The sequence below is a fragment of the Tilletiaria anomala genome (genome assembly GCF_000711695.1).
Source record: "Tilletiaria anomala UBC 951 chromosome Unknown K437scaffold_66, whole genome shotgun sequence".
NCBI classification, from domain to species: Eukaryota; Fungi; Basidiomycota; class Exobasidiomycetes; order Georgefischeriales; family Tilletiariaceae; genus Tilletiaria; species Tilletiaria anomala.
The window spans coordinates 56,001-77,186 of NW_013546956.1; the positions used below are offsets into that span (position 1 = coordinate 56,001).

Genomic DNA, 21,186 nt, shown 5'->3' on the forward strand with positions numbered 1-21,186 from the left:
GTAGCGCGGTCTCGCTAATGTCTTTGCTACACGGCATCGTTCAGCAATCTCGCATGATCCACTCGGCTCGTCCAGAAGGACCCGATGGCGGAAGCAGTCTCACAGTCTCCGACTTCATGTAACACATTCTGGCCCTTTAAGATCGTATGGACGACTCGCCACCTTCGACAGGCTTCTATTCAAGATGCGCAATATGCGTTGCGTGCATGTAGCTCTCAACTCGCGGCAACTGTCATGGGTATACGATTCTTCTATTAATGGAATGCTGATATGACTGAGGTCAACGGTGGCGTGGGGAGCATTCATTACCGTGGATAATTGTGAAATGGTCACCTACGCTTTCCTACTTACTCGGCCACGGAGGCCTCAGAGCTAGGAGCGGCAGCCTTGGCGACGGTCGGCTCGCCTCTGGCCTTCTTGTCCTTCTTGTTTTTGTCCTTCTTCTTACTGGCGGCGTTGGCGACGAGCCTCTCGAGCTCGCGGCGCTCGTCGTCCGCGTCGTCCGGCTTGACCTGGCTGTAGATGGCGCCGAGGAACGCGATGGCGCGCGCGCGGTTGAGCAGCGCTTTCTTATCGACGCTTTTATCATTCAGCACGTTGCTAACGACCTTGCGCAGCACCGTGCTCACTTCCCACTTGGTCCCGCGCCACGTGACGAGGAGCATCTTGCCGCTCATCTCCTGCTCGAGTTGCGCCAGCTCTTCCTCGCTCAGGTTCCCTTTCTCCTGGCGCTTGGCCATGTCCTCCATGCTCATCTGCGCCGAGACGGCGCTGCCGAGCAGGTTCCATCCCTCCTTCATCACTTTGCCCTTCTCCTGCAGCCGCGAAAAGAAGCCCGGCACGCCAAGGATGTTGCTCTTGCTGTGCGTCTTGAGCCACGAGCTGGCCTTGCTCATGTATATACCCCCGATGGCGTGCAGCAGCTCGACGCCAAAGCTCTCCAGCTTGAGGTCCTCAGCCTCCTCGCGCATGCGTTTCTCGAACAGCTGAATTTCCTCGTCCGCCGCATCGCCCAGACGCCGCGCTTCGACAAATGGCCGGATGCGCGCGATCAGCTTCTCTGTTAGGTCCGCAATGCGCTTCTCCTGCGCTGCTTCCTTCTCCTTCTCGAAGGCCTCCAGCTTCGTCTTCTGCTCCGGCGTGAGTTTTGCCGCCGCTCCTGCCTTGCGCTTGTCCGCTGCCTCGCTTGGAGGCATCGACGTGTCGGTTGCTGCTGCTGTCGTCCCTCCTGAAGCTTTCCCTGCTGCGGCCCTCGGCTGCTCTGCTGCTGCTGCGGCAGGCTTGGCTTCCGCTTCCGCTTCCACCGCCTGCTGCTGTGCCGGACTGTCTGCTGATGAATTGTTCTTGGCCGCTTCTTCACGCATTTGCCGCTCCAGCTCCTCGCGCTCCTCGTCAGTCATCATGATCTCCGATGCTTTGCCCATGTCCTTGATCAGCGAGATTTCGCCAATGATGTCAATGAAGCGCTCGCCGCCGAAAAGATTTCCGAACTGCGTGGGAGAGGGCAGAACAGCGTACGTCAGCGTAGGGTATATCTCAACGGTATCTCCTAACCGACTCACCATCTCGGTCGCCTCTTTGAGGCCTACTTCATCCTTGGGTTTCTCTTTGCCGTGCTTGTCGTAGTCTGCTCTAGCGTTCGAGTCACTCAGCACGCGGTACGCCTCGCCGATCATCTTGAACGTCTCCTCGTCTCCGCCTTTGTCTGGATGGTTCTTGATCGCTGCCTTCCTATACGCCTTCTTCAGCTCGAGGTCGCTGCAGGAGGCGGTGACGCCGAGGAGATCGTAGTACGCCATGCTGGCGACAGGAAAGCCATCGCGGCTGATGTTACGCGCCTGCTTAGCGCCGTCGTTGCCACTGTCCCCGACTGCTGATGGGGCCGAGGCCGACGCTGCATCTACTGTTGCTGCTGACATCTTGACTAGATATCAATCGCCCTCAGGTTGTCGTGAAGGTTGTAGAGTCTGTTTAACAAGGCAGGGGCTGGACGTGCTGAGGTGAGACGGGTGGAATTGCACAGCGAAGGGGCGATGCGAGCTTGTCTGGAAGGTTAAGCGGCTGTACTTTGAATCCCAGCAATTGCTCTTCCGTACTTGGTGTTGCCCTGCTAGGGGTGCGTGCCACGTGGTCCTGGTCTTGGTCCCTCGTCTCGGTCGAGGCTGTGTGAGCTTGCCAACATCTGTAGCATGAACATGGCTACTGAAACGGAGAGGACAGCCGGGCCAACAAAGAGGCGCAGCGACAAATTCTTAAGAGCGTGCACAGCCAAAGAAAACGCCAGAGCACTGCACTGCAGCAGTGTCCGCGAACGGAGACGTCACACGTTCATCCACCATCTACCCATGGCTTCAGGCTCAGTCCTCCATGGACAATGATTCCATCTTGGAACGGGCTTCCTTGTGGGATGATAAGAGTACAGCCCAGGGAAGGGATGTCGGGTGTTGAAATGGCTTCGAGCTTCGCCTAATGGCTGCAAGGGACTAGTACTCCCCACAGGTCGGCCAAAGATTGAACGGTTCCGAGCCAGCATCCATCATGGCCTCCTCGCGTCACCACTCGTCCCGCGACCGAGAGCGCGACGACCGCAAAGGTCGTTCACACCACTCGGGCGGTCATAAGAGGACCTCTCATCGCCACAGGTCGAGATCAAGGAGCGCCAGCCCGGAGGAGGGGAATAGCAGCAACCATCACAGTAGCGACCGGCACTGGGACGAGAGGGACAAAGACCGTCATCGGAGGCGGGACGAGAGGGAAAAGGGTAAGGAGCGCGAGCATTGCAGTCACTCTCATCGGCATCGCAGCAGCCACGAAGATGATAATGGAAAGCGCAGCAGGAAAGAGGATACAGATAGGGAACATCGCCATTGTAAGCGGAGCCAAAGTAGGGATAGGGACGGAGGGAGGGTTAAAAAGTCACGGAAGGAGGGAAATCACAGTGACAAGGAAAGAAATTATGAGGTAAGTTATTGGAGTTCGAGCTGATCATCTTGACGAGCTGCTGATGGATCTCCATTTTTGATGCTTCAGGAAGCGATGGCATCGATACCGACATTGGCTTCGCTGGCATTAACATCTACCCTCACCACCGAGGAAGCCTTGCCACCGTCGACCGAGTCGCCTAGGGTCATGGCACCACAAGCAGAGCCCACAGAGAGCAAGATGCATCGGGAAGACTGGATGCTTGGTGCGGATGCCGCTCCAGGGGACGCTGTTCCAAAAGCAATAGAGATGGACGACAAGTCTCAAGAGCCTTCCGGCTCATCGGGCGGTATCGACTTTTTCTCATCGCTGGGACACACGAAAGAAAAGAGTGCAAGACAACTGGCTCGCGAAGCCGCAAAGGAGAAGCGCGATCCGGAAAAGCTGCAAGTATCGTCTCGCGAGCTGAACACACAATTTGCGCAAGGCAAGTCGCTTGACGAGTATGACGAAGTCCCCACCGGCGTCGGTGCTAGCTCTGGGCACGCTGCACGAGCTCAGCCCGGCGGGCCCGGCTACGCATGGCGCATGATGAAGCTCAAGCGGACTTTCGAGGCCGCCGAGAGCGAAGGCAGGGACTTAGCCGATGTAGCGCTCGAGCGGTACGGGAGCATGGAAGCCTTCGAGGAGGCCAAGGGCGAGCGCGAGTGGCTTGATCGGCGTGATCAGGAGAAGCGCAATGCTGGCACTGGGAGCAGCACCCAGCAGGGGGCGCATGCTTATAACAGGAGCTACATGGTTTCTGGCCTCTCCGTGGGCGAGTATTCCTCGTTCACTCATTCACCCCTGCCCGGCTCGGGGGCGAGCACACCCCGCCCCCTCAGCCAGCAATCCTTTCGTAAACCCGGCTCAGCCCCAACGACGCCCGGAGTAGGTGCCAGTGGCGGCTCTAGAGCGCAACCCGCAGCGGATCCTTTTGCTCGTCTGGGCGCAGCAGCAAGAAAGTCAAATTCCTCTCTCCGCCAACGCGGGTGTACGATTGATTCGGGTGCAAGCCGCAGCGGGACGTCGACACCGCCCGTAGCTTCTGCTAGCTCTGGCGTGGCGTCCGACGCGAGCAAATCTGGCACTCCAATCCCGTCTGTCTTTGCACCAGTCGTTCCACGCAAATCTGCTGCTGCGACCGCGGGAGCCGGCACCGTCGAGCGTACTATTCAGCACAGCTCTGATAGTACTGGCGGCGGCGAGAAGGAGATCTCAGCAGCACCCGTCTTGGATCAAACAGCGCTCAACAAGCTCAAGGCAAGGGTGATGAAGGCGGAGATGATGGGAAAGCCTGACACCGCTGCGCTCCAGAAAGAGTACGAACGCGAGCTGACGCGCTCGGAAACAGCTTCCATACGCGCATATGCGTACGCACAAGGGGGCGACGAAGGCGAAGGGTATTTTGGCACAGATACTTTTGGTCGCGTAAGGGATGCAGATGATGATGGAGAGGCTGACGATGGGCATGTGCGCGAGGTACATGTTCTGCCCACACTCGATGGGCGCGGGCAGCTGTACGATGTTGGCCGCGGCACAAATGCGGATGCTGCGCAGAATCGTGCCGCTCTGCCAGGTAACAGGAGGAAGAATTCTGAAAAGGTACGTTCCATCGCAAATTTTGCTATCGCATACATGCTCATGACCTGACCGTCCTTTGCAGTTCGAGACGCGAGATTCCAAGACAGGCGAGCTGCTGCGCTATAATGCCGATGACGATACGCAGACGCTGTCCGATTTGATCCGGCAGGAGCGCTTCGCCGCCGGAGCTTCGTCCGTGAAGAACGCAGACGCCGAGCTCGCGAGCAGGATCATGCGCGATGGCAAGTATCGCGCCGATGTCGATTACATGGACGACAATGTGGAGCGCCTCGCGCGCAAGAACATGAAGAGCGATGCGATGAAGCGACAATTTGCCATCCAGGACTTTGCGCAGACGAAAAGGGCGCTGGACACCTGTCAGTTCTGTTGGCAGGATGAGGGCGCTCGGCCGCCGCGTGCGAACGTCATTGCCAGCGGCAGCAGTGCCTATCTTGCGCTTCCGGAGCGGGAGAGCCTCGTGGCGGACCACTGTCTGATCGTGCCGGTGCAGCATCACCTCAGCAGCCTAGAGCTCGACGACGACTGTTGGGACGAGATCAAGAACTTTATGAAGTGCTTGATGCAGATGGCCGCCAAAAAGAATGAAGGCTGTATCTTCTTCGAGACGATCCTCAGCTTCAAGCAGCAGCGACACACGTACATCGAGTGTTTGACGTTGCCGTGGGACCTGTACCTCGACGCGCCGGCGTACTTCAAAGAGTCAATCCTGGCGAGCGAGCAGGAATGGACGCAACATAAGAAGTTGATCGACTTTAGCGAGCGCGGCGGGTTCCGCAACAGCCTTGTGGCCAAGCTGCCGTACTTTATGGTCCAGTGGGACTACAAGGGCCTCAAAGGCTATGGACACATCATTGAGGGACAGGAGACGGCGGAGCACGGCGAGAATGGAGAGATCGACGCCGCCAACGAGACCGGCCTCGGCGGTCAGGCCTTCCCCAAGTGAGCTCTCCACGCCAAACCCTCTGTTTTTACCATTCATTGCACGCAGTGCTAAAAACCATCCCGTCCCCTCCCGCTGCAGGTGGTTTGCACAAGAGATCGTTGGCAACCTGCTCGACATGGAGCCGCGGCGATGGCGCAAACCACGCAGACTCGACTACAAGCAGAACTCCGAGCGCATCGCGGGATTTAAGAAGCGCTTTTCTGACTTCGATTGGACCAAAATGCTCGATACTGTTGGTGGTGGCGGCGACAGCGTAGGAGGCGGCGGTGGGTGTGCATGATGCCATGAGCGCATCTCCAACCGATCCAAGGCGATTGCCACCCCTTCATTTAGATGCTTTGTACGCATATTCACCTTCAATGTTACAGTATCCTCAATGGCCTTTGGTTAAGCTGATTTGTGCTCGAACGTCGATGTGTTTCGTTTCTGATTTGCTAGCTGGAGGCATTGATCGGAGAAAGAAGCGTCTCTATATGTGTCGTCCAGTCACAAAAGTGTCTGGCGGCGGAGCACCAGGCGCGCAGGGTGCGAATCGCGATTGGTTTTCGTGAGGATCTTCTCTCCGCTCCATTCCATTCGGTAAAGACACCTTGTCACTTTCATAACCACACGCTTGTTCTTTCATCGCGACCGCCTTCTTGACGACGTTCTGTATGGCCACCGTCACCGTCACGAGGTCATAAAGCGAAATCGCTGGCAGTCATGTTCGGCGCGACGAGCGGGTTCGGCGGCTTTGGTGCCAGCCAGAACCAGCAGCAACCGCAGCAACAAGGTCAACCGCAGCAGCAGGCCGGGGGCCTTTTTGGCGCTGCTACAAACACCCAGCAGCAGCCTCAGCAAGCTGGCTTCGGAGGTGAGTCGGTGCGGTTACTGAGTGCTCGGCGGAGTCTGCTCGAGCTTGGTGGGCCTGCCCCAATCAGAATCTTCCTTCCTGAACAAAAGACTCAGCTGATCATTACAAATCTCTTCCCGCACAGGCTTTGGACAACCAGCTCAAACGCCCGCGTTTGGTGCACAGCCAGCCGCTCAGCCCGCAGGCGGTGGACTATTCGGTGGTGCAGCGAATACCGGCGCAGTGACAGGTGGTACAGGCTTCACGTTTGGCCAGCCGGCAGCAGGGACGGCTCAGCAGCCTGGCGCGGCGGGGGGTGGCCTCTTTGGGGCCACTCAGGCCAACAAGTCAGCCGGAACTGGATTCGGAGGGTTCGGGGCTAGTACGACGGGAACTTCCTTTGGCGGGTTTGGTGAGCTTCAGATCGAGTTCGATAGAAAAGTTGAGTGGGCGCCAACCCTGATACGCGTTCTTCCATTTGCAGGCGCAACCTCTCAACCTCAAACAAATGCGTTTGGCACGAGCACATCCACCTTTGGTGCACCGAAGCCAGCAGGCACCGGTCTCTTTGGTGCGGCACCTGCAACTACACCGGCGTTTGGCCAGGGAGCGGCTGTGGCCACGCCATTTGGCGCGGCAGCTGCGCCTGGTACCTCGGTCCCTACAACCGGCACAGCGAGCCCGCCTTACCAGCCGCACGTCATCACGGAAAAGGACGGTGCCGGCGTCAGCTCACAGACCTTCTCGTACCAGACCATCACGTGTATGCCCGCCTATCAAAAGGCATCGCTGGAGGAGTTGAGGGTGCAGGATTATGCGCAAGGGCGCAAGACCGGTCAGGCTGGGCCAGGTGCACCAGGCGCGACGACTGGAGGGTTTTCATTCGGCCAGCAGAATACTGGGCAGACCAACGCCTTCGGCCAGGCAAATGCAGGGTCGACGGGCACGGGGCTGTTTGGCCAATCGCAGCAGCAAGCTGGGACAGGCCTTTTTGGACAGCCGCAGCAACAGCAGCAACCTGGCCAGACGGGAGGCTTGTTCGGCCAACAGCAGACGGGGCAGACTGGTACTGGCCTCTTTGGACAGCAGTCCTCCGGCACGGGTCTGTTCGGGCAAACTCAGCAAACGCAGCAGCAACAGCAGACGGGCGGTCTCTTTGGTCAGCCGCAGCAACACCCTGGAGGTGGCCTTTTCGGCCAGTCACAGCAGCAGCAAGGTGCAGCGGGTACCAACACTTTCTCCTTTGGGCAGCCTAGCACCAGCACCGCAACTACAGGCTTTGGCTTTGGTCAGCAAGCAGGTGCCACGGATGCCAATAAGCCCGCTGGGACCACCCTCTTTGGCGGTCTAGGCGGCCAGCAGCAGCAGCCGCCTGCGACTGGCGGCTTTTCGTTTGGTCAACCACAACAGCAACAACAACAGACAGGCGGTGCCTTCGGTCAGACTGGCGCGACAGGCGGTGGTCTCTTTGGTCAGCAGAAACCCGCTGGCACTGGACTTTTCGGCGCGTCCACTACCACGGCCACTTCTCAACCGGCTTTCGGCGGCTTTGGCGCAAGCAGCGCGACGAACCAGGCAGGGAAGCCCGCTTTCTCTTTTGGGGGCACCGGCACGACGGGCGCTTTTGGTGCAGCGAGCACGACCGCCTCGCAGCCAGGGCAGACCGGAGGCTTGTTTGGCAATGCAGGAACGCAGCAGCAGCAACCCGCAGCGGGTGGTCTCTTTGGAGGAGGAGCATTTGGTGCGGGTCAACAGCCGCAGCAGCCACAGCAACAACAGCAGCAACCTGGCACCACCGGTGGTGTATTCGGTACCAGTACCACTAGTGGCTTGTTCGGGCAGCAGCCGCAGCCGCAGCAGGTAGGTCAGACGGGCGGTCTCTTTAGTGCCAAGCCTGCAGGTCAGACCACTGGACTGTTTGGCGCCAACACTGCTAGCCAGCAACAGCAGCAGCCCGGCCAAGCGACCGGCACATTTGGCTCCGGTGGACTGTTCGGAGGTGGAGCAGGTGCGACCAAGCCGGCATTTGGAACCGGGGGCGGACTTTTCGGAGGAGGAGCAGCTGGGCAGACGGGCGCAACTGCTGGTGGACTGTTCGGTAACACACAACAAGGCGGTGCCACAGGCGGTGGACTCTTTGGTGCCAAGCCTGCTGGTGCGCTGGGCGCAAGCACTGGCTTTGGCGGCTCCACGCTTGGTGGTGGTGGCGGTGGCGGGCTGTTCGCTTCGAGCGGCACGCTCGGCCAGCTGCAATTGCAACAACAGCAGCAGCAAGCAAATGTACAAGTCAGCCTCGACCAGAATCCTTACGGCACCGACTCTCTCTTCGGTTCCCAAGTTCCTACGGGCTTGGCTGCGCAGCAGCCGCTCCCTTTCAATGTCGCGGTCAAGAGCTCAGCAAAGAAACCACCGCTAATGGCCAGTGTCTTTTCATCGCCGCGTGCTTCTGTCAAGGTCACGCGCCTACGCAGTGCCACGCCTAGCCTTGGCTCGAGCCTGCGTGAAGGTACACCTGGTGCCGGCCGCGCATCGACGCCTGGAGCAGGAGCGCGCTACAATAGCCCCAGCTTGTTCCGCGGCCTGAGCGATGAACAGACGCTTGCGCCCCAGGCATTCGTGTCAAAGCCAAGCGTCAAGAAGCTTTTTCTGGACGACTCGGTCGGCAGCAATTCCAGCTTCAGTCGTGGTCCTGGGGTACTGCGCACTGGGCGTGCTCGTACGATCGCGGCAGAGGACCAGACGCGTACTTCCATCACTACGGGAGCGAGCCCTGCCGCACGCATGTTTAGCCCTGCGCTAGAGACTTCATCTGCAAGCGCGCGACGCGCGGCTCCTGTAGTGGATGATGACACGAGCCTCTCGCAGATCGAGATGCCGCTCAGCGGGACGTCCGCGGACATTTTCAACACAACGACTGCTGACACCACGACGGACAGTCCTCTCCGTCGCCGTGCTCCCGTCAATGCTATTCGTAACGCGTCTGCTGCACCGAGCGGTTCGACGATCAAGACTCGCCCTCGTGAAGAGGAAGCGGCGGCGGTACCAAAGCTAGAGATGGGTTACTATACTCTTCCCGCCCTCAGCGAGATGCGGACTTGGCCTTTCAACGAGCTCGCGGCTGTCAAGGACTTTATCGTGGGCCGAAAAGGCTTTGGCGAGATCCGCTTCTTAAAGCCGGTGGACCTGACGACAGTGCCTGACTTGGTGGACATCCCCGGCGGCATTGTCCAACTTCGGCGCAAAGAATGCTACGTGTACCCTGAACCAGAAGACTGCTCCGGTGACATTGATGGCATGCGCCGGGGCTTCAGGCCGCCAGAGAAGATGCCGCCAGGAGAGGGGTTGAACCGACCTGCCATCATTTCGTTGCAAGGCTGCTGGGCGCTCGACAAATCAACTCGCGCACCGATCAAGGATCCAGCGCACCCGCGGTACAAGCAGCATCTGGCTAAGCTCAAGAATCGCGAGGATGCCGATTTCGTCAGTTTTGAAGCAGAGCAAGGGACGTGGACATTCCGGGTCGAGCATTTCAGTCGCTACGGCCTGGACATTGACGAAGACGAGGACAATGCTGCGGAGAAACGGTCTGGGCAATCGATGCGGAAGAAGGCAGCGGCGGCAGCAGCAGCAGCTGATACCACTCGAGCTCGCACTCTTCGACCGAGACCAGCCAAACAGTCGGCCCCAGCCGCTGAAGAGGAAACGTCAGAGGATGAAGAAGAAGAAGATGATGATGGCGGGATAGAGATGGAGGTGATTGAAGCGCAACAGCCTGCATTTCAGCCATTCGCAGCAGCGCTAGGAGTTGAGCCCCGGAAAATGCAGGTCATGCAGGCGAGTTTTTTTGGCCAAGGCCCTGAGACCACACCCAAGGATCTCGGGGCCGTAAAGTCTACGGCCGTTTCTAAGAAGCAGCTTAGGGACAGCTCCCTTGGGACTGGTGTCTTTTCGACCGAGCATGGGTCATCTCCGCTTCGAGACGCCGTACAGACGGTACGTTATTTCTTTGAATCTTTCCCGTTGCCTTCGTACTGACTTCGTCTCCTTTAGCGCCCTACTTTTTCCCAGCGCCCATCTGCAGCTGTTGAGCCGCCGGCAAGGAAGTTCACCAAAACGATCCTTGTCGAGTCAGTCATTAAAGGGGCCGAAAAACTAGCCCTGGATCCGGTTTTGGCGCTCGCTCGAAGCTTCCGCCCTGGTTGGGGATCGTCTGGACTGCTCGTGCACAATGCCATCGCGCAAGGCACGAGTGAGCAGCCTGTCTCTCTGTCCACGCTCAGGTTTAGCACTGTCAAAGCCGCGCCGTCTGTCTCGGACAGCGCCAAACAGATGCTGCAGCTTCAGCTTCAGCACAGCGATATCGAATTTGACGACGTGGAAGGTGTTCCTACCGCATCTGCACAGCTCGATGTCCGTTTCAAAGACTTTGCGCAGCATTTTGCGCCCAACGAACATAGTCACGAAGCACTGCTTTGGCGTCTTGGTCAGTCGCTTTTTGACGAGATCGATCTTGGGCTGCCTGCAGACGCACCTACCGAGTTACGCTCAGCGGCCCTGAGCTTGCGGCGAAAGGCGGCTTTGTCCCGTTGGCTATCAAATGCAGTGGCCGCCTCAGTTGATTCCGAGGTGCGAGGGCACACAGCGGCGGGAAAGACGGCCTCTATCATCTTTTCCTATCTCACGGGCAACCAACTAGAGCGCGCAGCAATGGCCGCGATTGATTCGAGGAATCTTCACCTGGCGACGCTGATCAGTCAGCTGCCAGGCGACGAGGAGATGCGGGTAGACATAAACGACCAGCTGCGAGCCTGGCGCGAAGAGGGGGTGGACCATTGCATTTCGGCTGACTTTCGCAAACTCTACGAGCTTTTCTCCGGTAATGTCACCATCTCGCCAGGCACGATTTCGACCTCACTACGCGGTTCTTCAGAGCCAGTGCCTGACCTCACCATCGCACAGACACTAGATTGGAAACGCACGTTTGGCCTCCATTTGTGGTACCATATCCCACACGAGATACCACTCGAGCGGGCTGTGCAGACATATGAAAACGCTGTCAAGAATGTCAACGGTACTGCCGCACCACTGCCGCCCTATGCTGAGAGCGCGAAGCAAGCGAGCTCGCGAGACCGGGACATCCTGTACCACATGCTGCGCCTCTATTCGGATCCTCTCTACGATCTCGAGTCGGTCCTGTCTCCACGGGGCTACAGCGAGAGCAAGGCGGACTACAGACTTGCTTGGCAACTGTACCTGCTGCTTTCGCGGGTGCTCCGAGTACGGGACTTTACGGATCGCGTTGAAGTCGACGAGGCGGAAGCTTCGCGCGTGGAGGACGAAGAGGGCACAGTCGTCGATGGGAACAGCGCAACGGCGGACCTTCTCACCAGCAACCTTGCCGCTCAGCTTGAGCTGGATGGATTGACGGAGTGGTCTGCCTTTGCGCTTTTGCACCTCGAGTTGCCGGCGAGCCGTGCAGTGGCGCTGAAAGCGCTGCTCGGGCGCAACATTGAGCATCTGACAACCGAGCAGGAATGCTTCCTCGTCGAACGGCTCTTGATCCCTCCCGGATGGGTGCACACTGCGCGAGCTGACGCTGCAGCGGCGCGGAATGACAAGTACACGCAGTACCAGCTACTCGTGCGCGCACAAAACTTTGTCGGCGCGCACGAGATTGCTGTGCGCTATCTAGCACCGGAAGCGGTCGTGCATGAGGATCACAACCTTATCCTCGCGCTTTTTGCCGTCTTTCCGCCGGAGATCGAGCTACCTGGCTGGCTGTACGGCGGGCAGGTGCTCGTCGATTGGGTCGCATGCCAGCGCAACCTGCCCGTGCTGCTCGCTGCGGACATGCATGCTCGTTCCCAGTCGCACAATGAAGGCGTTGCCGATGGCGACGATACGGCTGCTGTGGGCGAGAAGAGGCTCAAGAAGCTGACGCGACGCGTGCACGAGCTGATCGCGCTCGTGCCTAGTTCGCTGTATCCGGATGAGCGTCCGTCTGAGGCGGAAGAGGACTGGGGCAACGTCAGCCTCGAAGCGCGCGGTCGTCTGACGCGCTACGTAGCCAAGACGGAGAGTGAGTGCAGCATACAGAGAGCCTCTGAGGTTTCATTTTGACGGGTGCATACATGCTGACGAACTTTCCTTGGCTTTTTGGCATTGTCTGGCCCTTCCCGCATCAGTGATGTCAAAGTTGCAGAATCTAGCGCGCATCATCTCTGTCCATTCAGAAGGCACGGAAGCAGGTGCAGACTGGTCAGGCAGGCTCGAAAAAGGAGATGCAGACAACGGCGGTAGCGGCATGGATATCCATCCGCCCGGCAGCGCAAGCGTCGCGCCCGAGGTGGATTCGGTGCAGGATGCGGCTCGGGACTATTGTGCAATGCTAGTCGGTTGCTAACGCCGCGTTGCATACCTCTCTGCTGTACATTCCTCATCTCAAATATCAACAAGCCAATGAGCATTGCGCTATATCCAATGTCATTTAGAGATAGAGGCGCAAGCGTGCAATTATTCGAGTGCGAGCGAGCGCGGAGCAGCTTTGCTTGGTGGCTCATCCGCTGGTGCGACACCTTTTCGAGCGGCGCGCCGTGAGCGCCAACCAAGGGATCGCTCGCCATGTGCATCAGATTGCAACTTTCTCCCGTCGCGAGGGGAACAAGAAGACGCACACGCTGTCAGTAGACTGTCACGACAAGTACAGATTTCAGAGTACACCAAGGGTACACGCGCCCAGCATTCAAGCAATGGAATGTGAAGCATAGGGACCGGTGGGTGGGAGCCGAAGAGTGCTGGTGGATGAGCTGCCGTAGTTTGCTCTCCGCGGCGCCTTTCCTTGTCCCGCAATGCTTTACCGTCTCTGTGCCTGCTGCTGCCGCTTCTGCTTCAACGTCGATACAAAGATGGTGGTATGTTCTCCCATACATGATCAGCGATTACACCATGGTTCCATAGCGGCTCAAAGCCAAGCAGCGCTCTCGGCCGAGTCTCCGATTACATAATATTTTGCGAAGGAAGAATGAATGAATGAAAAAAAGGTCCGTGTGGCTGGTGATCGAGTGGCTGGATCGAGCGCAGGCGTATTGCCCCGGAGGGTGGGGCAGCGCTGCGGAGCCCACGACAAAAATAACACATGCAGGGGTGGATCAAGTGGCTGGACATGGGCCGAGCAGTGCAGCGCAGTGCGGGACACTGGGCGCCCTGAAGAGCAGAGGAAGAGCGACAGCCAGGCGAGAAGAAGAAAAAAACCCACTTTGCTCTGCGCTCGACTTGGTGGGTTCCACTCTGCGCTGGCGCACTGGCGCGGAGATGGATGGGTGGGTGGTGCTCGCCGAGTGGGTGTGATCGGCCAGCCAGTTTTTCCTTTCGGTCGTTGTTCGCTCGGCTTTGTTGCGCGGGCGGCCATGAAAGAGCCACGGCTACGCGCAGCACGTCCAGCGTGTGTCTCCGGCTGTTGATGCGCCGACCTCTTGGCTCCCAGCGGCAGGTGACGGATGAGACGAGGAGAGTGACATGGGTGCGGTGCATGTGCGCCACTTTCACCTTTTTTATTTCTCCATCGGCCATAGTGTTGCATTATTGATGCTGGGAAAGAAGAAAAAAAATTAAAAAATTAGGCTTTCTGGCGAGGAGATGATGGTGACGGAGGAGGATGCTGATGATGATGGAGGATGATGTTGGTGGTGGTGTGTGGTCTCTTTCTTCGCTGCTGCTGCTGAGCCAATCCTCCTCCGTTCTTTTTGCGTGTGGCATCACCACCATCATCATCATCTCGCAACCATCTCCATAGCAGCACCCGCTTGCTCCATTGCAACCCACCCCCAACTGAGCTGGCTAGGGTACGTGCGCTCAACACGCCGCACTCGGGCGTCAAGCATACACTCGTGCAAGAAGCCAGTCGCACAGCTCTGCCTTCCGTCCGCCCAGCTGCTTCTGCACTGTCGTCTTTGGCAAGACTGCCCACAAGCGTAGAGCTCGACCGACCGACCCACTAGGCATCATGCCAGCGCAGAGACGCGTCTTTGCCGTCGCCGGCAAGAACGCATCATTGGCGCAGCCAGCCAGCGTTGCCGCCTCGGCCTCGTCAGGGTCCGCATCAGTCGCATCTCCGTTCGCGCCCCTGTCGCCCGTCTATTCTTCCTATAGCAGCAGCAGCAGCAGCGTCTGGCCGTCGTCATCATCATTATCAGCAGCAACAGGATCGCTACCATCGCCCTCGCCATATGCCTCTTGGTCACCGTCATCGCCTTTATCAGCCGCTGCGCACGCCGGCTCATCGAGAAGCAGCAGCAGCTACTGCAACAGTAGCAACAAGAACGCAGGCTCCAGCCTCGGACTCAACCTCTCTTCCGGTTTAGGCCTCAGCGGGAGCTACACGCGTACGCTCTCCGCACGTAGCACCTCGGTGCACCCACAGTCCCTTTTGAGCTCCTCGCCTGTTTTCTACTCGACGAGGTCATATGCTTCATCTTTGTCCTCGTCAGCAGTAGCGGCGGCGGCGGCAGTAGGCCGGGACCAATTGCCGCACACAGCCCATGCACCCTCACAGCAGTATGCATCGGGGCTAAGTGACGCGCAACGTTTCCCCGCCGCCGTCGCTGGCAGCCGAGGGCGGTCGCTGCATACAGCCAGCTTTGCACTGGCGCATCTGGCCACAGCGCTGCCCAAATCGCCCTTTCTATCGCACTCGCGTCTACCCACATCGCCCTTCTCCACACATCTCTCCTCCTTCCCCTCCTCGCCCCTACTGCCATCATCTTCTCTCTTGCAGCAGCAACAGGCAGCGACTCTGTGCACCAGCGTCAGCGTAAACTCGCAGCGCAAGGCGCGGCGCTACTCGCCTATCGCCTCCTCACCCCGCGTGCGACTCGGCAGCTTCCCTGCCTCGGCGCCTGCTTCGCCCACGCCGAGCGTTGCGTCCTCGCCTGCCCTTCCCGCCCGCCGAGTGCTGCACACTTGCCTCCCGTCTTCATCCTCGTCGTCTACCTCTGCCGCGAAGGAGGCGCCACAGCAACAGGACGACAAGCGCAAGCCTAGCACGGCCGACGACCCGTATCCTCTGCCCTTCTCACCCGAGTTGGACCCGGCGGCGCGCGAGCACGTCAACCTGTCGACGGACAACCAGCGCGAAGCGCCGCTCGACGCGGGCGCGTACCCGCTGCGGGTGCCCGGACGCGATGGGCGCGAGACGCGCACGACAAAGGTCGCGCGCCTGATCTACCAGACGCGCAAGCGCGGCACGCTCGAGACGGACCTCATCCTCAGCACATGGGCCGATAAGGCGCTGCAGCAGCTCGACGATGTCGAGCTGGACGAGTTTGATCGCGTGAGTCTCCGCGCCCGACCTCAGGAGTTCTTACTGCTGACTTGGCTCTTCCCTCTTCCCCTCGTTCATCTTCGACCGCTAGCTCCTCGACGAACCAGATTGGGACATCTTCTACTGGTGCACGGCACGCAAGGCGCCGCCGCCACGCTGGCACGACTCGTTCCACACGCCCGGACGCCTCGGCCACCGCCTCCGCGTGCATACTAAGAACGAGGAAAAGCAGGGGCGCAGGATGCCGAAACTAAAGTGACCGCTGCTGCCATAACATCTTTCCGGCTTCGTGGATCTGGCTCTAGATCTGCTGCCACCTGCGTGCCCCCACTCCGCTCAACTTTGGTTCGTTCCCTTGCTCCCTCCTCCCCTCGCCTGTCTGTAGTGTCAGTATCGCTCGTCAGCTCCACCGGCGTACATGCGCACGATTAGCCTAATCTACCTTTACCTCTACCTCTACTTTGTGATCTATCACCGCCTGCTGCCTACGTACTCGTCCGCTCTCCCTGTACGTTGTATTTTAAAAAAAATGCTGGCGCGAGCCAGTCACTGTCGAATCGAACACAGTCGCTTGTCTGTTTTATTTGCGATGTGTGTACAATCTACCGCAGAAGCCACGATCTGTATTCTCCTTCGAACACTGGTTGCGTCACTACTCAGTGCTGCAGCATGACTGGTTTGCCCGGTTGCCACTCCCTGCACGCGTCGTCGATGTTGCTCCAATAGCGCAGCTCGATCGTCAGCTTCTTGAGCGCCGCCCAGTCCGTTGCGCCGTCGCGCTCGCGGAAGCGCACGCCAATCTTGTGTACGGTCTGCGCGAGCCGTTCGGCGTTCTCCTGCCGCAAGGCCGTGACGTCTGGCTCGGTCTGCGCGTCCTCGAGCGCCTCACGCGCTTCCAGCACCGCCATTAGCAGAGCCGAGTCGTCCAGCCTATCCGCTTCGGAGATGCTCGACCCGGCATGCATCTCGAGCTGGTGCGAAGCGCGAAGGAAAAAGAAAGGGTCACGTATGTTCAGCCCTTGCGTCTGGGCTCCGCAGCCGTTTCCTATGATGCAAGGCCCATGCGCCGACTCACAAGGTAGACAGCGCGGCTGAGCGGCTTGCGCAGCGTCTCGTACGCCTTGTTGACCAGTGCACTTTGCTGCTCCGCGATCTGCTGCTCCCGCTTGCTCCTGTCGCCCATGCGGTCGGGGTGCGTGAGAGCCATCATGCGGCGCCACGTCGCCTTGAGCTGCGCCTCGTCGACGTCCCACTGCTCCGCGAGTGTCATGGGCGAATGGGCCGCATTCGGGAAGAATAGCGTATACAGCGACACCTCCAACGGCACCGGCTGCAGCGAGCCGCAAGAAGAACAGCTCAGCGCCGTCAGAGGCAGTGAAGGTGAGCTCGGACAAGTGCTGTTCGTGCACCGCTTGCGCTGCTCTTGGCCCGCTTGCGTCTGGCGCTGCGCGGCCGAAGTCGACAGCGCCCTTGCTGCGCCTCGCGGACATCGCGTTCGCTCCTGCGGCCCGTGAACGCCTCGTTCGTCCACGCCGGAGTATGCCTGGGAGTTATATGCACTGCCTCGAGACTGCGTGAAGACCGAGCAGTGAGAAAGGCTTTTGTGTGATGTTGTGGCGCAAAATGGCGAGGATGCCGACGTCCCCAGCAATCGCTGCGCCGGCCGCGTCTGCGTCTGTGCGACTGCCTGCGCTGGCCAGCTGCCGCAACGCCGACAGCCTTGTGCGAGCCAGGTCATCGCGCGTGTGTTTGCCGACATTATACCGTCCTTCTCGCCTGCCTTCCTTCAAAGATGGATGTGGCAGGATGAGGGCAAGCGATGTGATGGACAACACTGATGACGAAATTGCGAGAGAGGTGCTACGCAAATCCTGTGACTGCGCGCATCTGGGCCGCAATCACTTCTACTACTCTGGGATGCTCACGAGAGGATACTCTGGCGAGGGGCGCTCCACGACACTCTTTCTGGTCGGAGTACGCTCCCGATTACTCGCTAGAAGTCAAAGCGGGACAGATGCATGATGAGAACAACAATGCTCACTTAATGTTGTACGCGAATCAGAAAATGGATCGCAATGGGTGCGTGAGCGCAGAAAAATACAAGCCACTGAGAAAATGAGCATGTTCATTCTTAACTGAAACATCTAATCTTGATTTCGGAGTCATCGCTACCACTGACGATCTTGTCGTCTCCAAGGGCGACGCAGGTGACTGCAGCACGGTGACCGACGAGCGTGCTTTGACGCAGCACGGTATCTCTATCCCAGATCTTGATTGTCCTGTCGTGACTCGCACTGACGATCCGGAGCTTATCGCCTTCGACGCTCCAGACACCTTCAACATGGCCAAAGAGTGTTCTGATACACCTCCCGGTGCGCACATCGAAGATCTTGAGCGTATTGTCCCAGGGACCCGATAGCAGTACCGGGCGAGCCTTCGAGCAAGCTCTCCGGCTGGGAGACTTTGACTTGGAGCGGTTCTTGCTGCTTTCCGCCTCACCTTCTCCAAAGCCGAACCGAGAGGAAGGCGCATTCTGCGACCGCTGCTCAATCTCGGCTTGCATTGCAGAGAAGCCCCCATCAATGTCGCTCATCTCAACGTCGTAAGGAGCAGGAGGCACGAGGCCGGCTTGGCTGAGTCATTCTTGCAGTTGCATTAGGCGCGGAGGAATGCCATTCGGAGTATCAGCGCCTGCAGCGCGCGCGTCCGCGACAAATTGCTCGCCGTTGGTTTGCATCGCATTGACGCCAGTCATAGTAGTGAAGAATCGGTCCGGAAGGCCTGGCGCGTTCGTATTGGCGAGTCGGCCGTCCCTGGGCACGTTCGAAGGGTTGTATCCGCATTCAGCACCAGGAGTTGGGTTGGTTACTGCGATATGATCTTCCGCATCCGTCTCGTCGTCTGGGCGATCAAGATGCCTTCTTCTTGCGGCAGCACCGTCACTCTCTGCACAAAAGTTGGCAAACGACGCTTTTCCCCTTTTGCAGCTCCACCAGCTGTACCCTTAGAGAGCTTGAGGACGGCATCGTCATCCAGCATAACAAGCTTGATGCTTTGCACCTGCCCGACATGTCCATCGTATGACATGATGCACTCGCTCGTTTGCAAATCCCAAAGGCGGATCGTGCAGTCATCCGACGCAGAGAAGAGGAAAGTTGCTGGAGGCTCTGAAGGTTAACCTGCCTGCTGATTTACGCTTTTCGGCCCCGACCACGACTGCACAGCATTGATCCAGTCTGCATGGCCTCGAAGCGTGAAGCATTCCCCGGCGCGGAAGTTTCACACTTTGATGTCGGAGTCTTGGCTACCAGAAGCCAGGACCTCGTCGTTGAAATGAAGACAGACAATACCCGCGGTATGGCCCTCCAGTGTCCTGATCAGCTCTCCAGCCCTCCAATTCCAAATCTTCAGCGTTCTGTCCATGCTTCCCGTGATGAGTTTCATCTCGTCGAATTGGAGACATCGAATCCGCCTCGTATGCCCCTTGAGAACCCGAAGCTTTTGCCCGTCTCCAGGTTCCAGATCCGCACTGTGCGATCGTAGCTGCCGCTGAGGAGGACGAGGAACGATGGGTGCGCTAAATTCTCGCTGAATTATAGGAACATGATCCCGTTGTGTGCCCATGGAGAGTCCGGACTGAATAGCGCCCGCCTCGCCAGTTGCGCTCGATCATCCAGCGTTCACAGTAGACCGACTTCCAGGGGCGAGTCATCACTTTGGCCGGTTGTGTGGATGGTTGAAGCGGATAGAGATGCTGGGTTGCTGACTGTTGCTGCTGTGGATTCTGGGAACTTCATGAGGTGCTGGTGCCTGTGCCAGTACATTGGCGCTTGGCTGGAGGCTGCTGAAAATGTGTTTCTGATGTTGCTGGAGGATAGTTGGAATGTGAAGGTGGAGAAGGCGATGGAGGCCGAGAAAGTGAATTGCGCTTCTCGAGCGCAGCTGCGTTCGCTGTCGCTGTGATGCTGCGCTTCAGATTGCCACTTGTGGCTGTTGTGCCATTCAAGACTTGCGACTGCGATGCTGTGGATTGTGCTGAGGATGATGCGCCCGGCGTAGGAGCAGTAGGCGAGGGTCTCTTTGCAGCAACAGCTGCATTCGAAGCAGCTGCTCGTCTCCTCTTCTTGTCGTTCAACAAGGGCAAACCCCACCCGCACTTTTCACACTTTCGCTCAATGTGCTGCTCGCACAATAAATCATCGTCCGCTAGCTCCTTCAAACTTCGACTGGCCTGCGCTGCGCGCCCGAGCGTGATCGCGTCTGTGAAGCCCAGCACGCGGAGGGAGACCTCGCGGGGGAAGAGGCCGAATGGGTCGATTCGGATCGCTAAAGCTAGTGCGGAGGAGAGTAGGGAGAGCTGCAAGAAGCAGCACATCGTCAAAATCCCTTGCAGGATCAGGCCGCGGCGCGCGTGTGGTGAGTAGGAGAAGATCGACCATACTGAGTTGACTGCGCGTTGGTCGGCGAGTGGAAGAGATTCGATGTTCTGTAGGCAACCAAAACGACGTGAGTGTCAGCGCGAGTCGACTAAATGGGTGGATCCAGCGACAATCAATCCCAAAACAGGCAATGAATGGAAAGAAATAGAAGAACAAAGATGTAGCGTAACTTCTATGGCAACGGCTGGTGATCAAACCCGAACCGCCGCCTCAAACTGTACGACTTGTGTAGTTCAATATTGCAAGCGTGACAAGTGGATAAAAATATTTAAGAAAATCCAACACCCGAGGTTCTCTCAAAGAGAGAGAACAAAGGTGACCCATAATAAAGCTTGCGTAGTGAGATCCCGGCCAGGGTACCGATTGGAGAATAGAGCGAGCATGATTTGCTCTATCCGCTCATGACGAAGAGGAAGGATCAGGGGACATTCCACAACTCACCGCTTGAAGCTTTGCTGTCGTGCCTTCATCTGTCATCCTTTGATGTCGTACAAAGAGCTTGCGAGTGGCAGGTGGTACGAGAGGTGTTGTGTGAAGTAAAGAAGAGGATGGTGTTGCTGCACTGCTGTTGTTTGTGTTGTGTTGTTGTCACTGCTGTTGGCTGAATCTACGCGACCCATCATCGCTGCATCCGCATTCGCTACTTGTAGTAGTAGTTGTAGATGTTGTTGTTGCTCATATAGCGAAGATGTTGAAGTACTTGCTGCTGTCGTTGAAGATGGTATTGATGTTGAAGCTGGTGGAATCTAATCCAAGCTGATCTCTCCTTCTCGATGCTTTCCTTTGACATCGGGGGTAGATCAAGGCTGTGAGATGTCAGCCAAAACAGCTGATGCCGAGTCTGCCGCTGTCATCTTGTTGGGCTGCTTCTGTGCAATATAGGGGGACGATGAGGAGGAGGGTGTTGGATCCATCCTGATCGCCAATCGTCACTTGGAATCTGGGGCCCCGCAGCGATTGGGGCAGGAGCGGGCGAGCGCGAGAACGTGCGGAGTATGATGACCGAGGATTGGGTGAGTGCGTGTATGTCTCTCCACACTATTACGCCGCGTGGGATTGATGTTTTACAACGTGGGAAGATGATGCC

General features: G+C 58.1%; 7 protein-coding genes across 7 annotated transcripts; 3 read left to right on the top strand and 4 right to left on the bottom strand.

The window, feature by feature from the left end:
* Positions 1–243: 243 nt before the first annotated feature.
* On the bottom strand, positions 244–2,195 carry K437DRAFT_291182 (DnaJ-domain-containing protein). The gene is made up of 2 exons (XM_013386744.1): positions 1,563–2,195; positions 244–1,490 (listed from the first exon to the last, which is right to left on the bottom strand). Exons 1-2 carry the CDS (start codon positions 1,917–1,919, stop codon positions 348–350), a joined length of 1,500 nt encoding a protein of 499 aa, XP_013242198.1. The 5' UTR covers positions 1,920–2,195; the 3' UTR covers positions 244–347.
* Positions 2,196–2,428: 233 nt separating this feature from the next.
* On the top strand, positions 2,429–5,885 carry K437DRAFT_257714 (uncharacterized protein). The gene is made up of 4 exons (XM_013386745.1): positions 2,429–2,961; positions 3,031–4,566; positions 4,628–5,505; positions 5,588–5,885. The coding sequence occupies exons 1-4, from the start codon at positions 2,539–2,541 to the stop codon at positions 5,787–5,789; spliced, it is 3,039 nt and encodes a 1,012-aa protein (XP_013242199.1). The 5' UTR covers positions 2,429–2,538; the 3' UTR covers positions 5,790–5,885.
* Positions 5,886–6,100: 215 nt separating this feature from the next.
* On the top strand, positions 6,101–12,822 carry K437DRAFT_257715 (uncharacterized protein). Its single transcript, XM_013386746.1, has 5 exons — positions 6,101–6,362; positions 6,487–6,753; positions 6,826–10,334; positions 10,392–12,420; positions 12,527–12,822. Exons 1-5 carry the CDS (start codon positions 6,212–6,214, stop codon positions 12,742–12,744), a joined length of 6,174 nt encoding a protein of 2,057 aa, XP_013242200.1. The 5' UTR covers positions 6,101–6,211; the 3' UTR covers positions 12,745–12,822.
* A 197-nt stretch (positions 12,823–13,019) lies between these two features.
* K437DRAFT_156807 (uncharacterized protein) lies at positions 13,020–14,131 on the bottom strand. The gene has a single exon (XM_013386747.1). The coding sequence runs from the start codon at positions 13,918–13,920 to the stop codon at positions 13,303–13,305; it is 618 nt and encodes a 205-aa protein (XP_013242201.1). The 5' UTR covers positions 13,921–14,131; the 3' UTR covers positions 13,020–13,302.
* A 58-nt stretch (positions 14,132–14,189) lies between these two features.
* Positions 14,190–16,118, top strand: K437DRAFT_156822 (DUF339-domain-containing protein). Its single transcript, XM_013386748.1, has 2 exons — positions 14,190–15,669; positions 15,752–16,118. The coding sequence occupies exons 1-2, from the start codon at positions 14,344–14,346 to the stop codon at positions 15,917–15,919; spliced, it is 1,494 nt and encodes a 497-aa protein (XP_013242202.1). The 5' UTR covers positions 14,190–14,343; the 3' UTR covers positions 15,920–16,118.
* Positions 16,119–16,316: 198 nt separating this feature from the next.
* Positions 16,317–16,930, bottom strand: K437DRAFT_225971 (Co-chaperone Hsc20; the record flags this gene model as incomplete). Its single annotated transcript, XM_013386749.1, has 2 exons — positions 16,317–16,631; positions 16,736–16,930. The coding sequence occupies 2 exons, from the start codon at positions 16,928–16,930 to the stop codon at positions 16,317–16,319; spliced, it is 510 nt and encodes a 169-aa protein (XP_013242203.1).
* An 861-nt stretch (positions 16,931–17,791) lies between these two features.
* Positions 17,792–20,576, bottom strand: K437DRAFT_278855 (WD40 repeat-like protein; the record flags this gene model as incomplete). The annotated part of the gene is made up of 8 exons (XM_013386750.1): positions 17,792–18,288; positions 18,654–18,825; positions 18,856–18,876; positions 18,946–19,158; positions 19,191–19,237; positions 19,264–19,374; positions 19,483–20,146; positions 20,541–20,576. The coding sequence occupies 8 exons, from the start codon at positions 20,574–20,576 to the stop codon at positions 17,792–17,794; spliced, it is 1,761 nt and encodes a 586-aa protein (XP_013242204.1).
* Between the last annotated feature and the right edge of the window lie 610 nt (positions 20,577–21,186).

What these genes read in the sequence shown, in the direction of transcription:
- K437DRAFT_257714 (XM_013386745.1), top strand. Translation starts at nt 2,539, where the DNA reads ATGGCCTCCTCGCGTCACCACTCGTCCCGCGACCGAGAGCGCGACGAC. An exon ending in GGAGGAAGAATTCTGAAAAG is followed by an intron (nt 4,567 to 4,627) that starts GTACGTTCCATC and finishes CGTCCTTTGCAG; the next exon opens with TTCGAGACGCGAGATTCCAA. An exon ending in GGCGGTCAGGCCTTCCCCAA is followed by an intron (nt 5,506 to 5,587) that starts GTGAGCTCTCCA and finishes CTCCCGCTGCAG; the next exon opens with GTGGTTTGCACAAGAGATCG.
- K437DRAFT_156807 (XM_013386747.1), bottom strand. Translation starts at nt 13,920, where the DNA reads ATGCAACACTATGGCCGATGGAGAAATAAAAAAGGTGAAAGTGGCGCA.
- K437DRAFT_257715 (XM_013386746.1), top strand. Translation starts at nt 6,212, where the DNA reads ATGTTCGGCGCGACGAGCGGGTTCGGCGGCTTTGGTGCCAGCCAGAAC. An exon ending in AACTTCCTTTGGCGGGTTTG is followed by an intron (nt 6,754 to 6,825) that starts GTGAGCTTCAGA and finishes TTCCATTTGCAG; the next exon opens with GCGCAACCTCTCAACCTCAA. An exon ending in CTACGTAGCCAAGACGGAGA is followed by an intron (nt 12,421 to 12,526) that starts GTGAGTGCAGCA and finishes TTCCCGCATCAG; the next exon opens with TGATGTCAAAGTTGCAGAAT.
- K437DRAFT_291182 (XM_013386744.1), bottom strand. Translation starts at nt 1,919, where the DNA reads ATGTCAGCAGCAACAGTAGATGCAGCGTCGGCCTCGGCCCCATCAGCA. An exon ending in TCAAAGAGGCGACCGAGATG is followed by an intron (nt 1,491 to 1,562) that starts GTGAGTCGGTTA and finishes TCTCCCACGCAG; the next exon opens with TTCGGAAATCTTTTCGGCGG.
- K437DRAFT_156822 (XM_013386748.1), top strand. Translation starts at nt 14,344, where the DNA reads ATGCCAGCGCAGAGACGCGTCTTTGCCGTCGCCGGCAAGAACGCATCA. An exon ending in AGCTGGACGAGTTTGATCGC is followed by an intron (nt 15,670 to 15,751) that starts GTGAGTCTCCGC and finishes TTCGACCGCTAG; the next exon opens with CTCCTCGACGAACCAGATTG.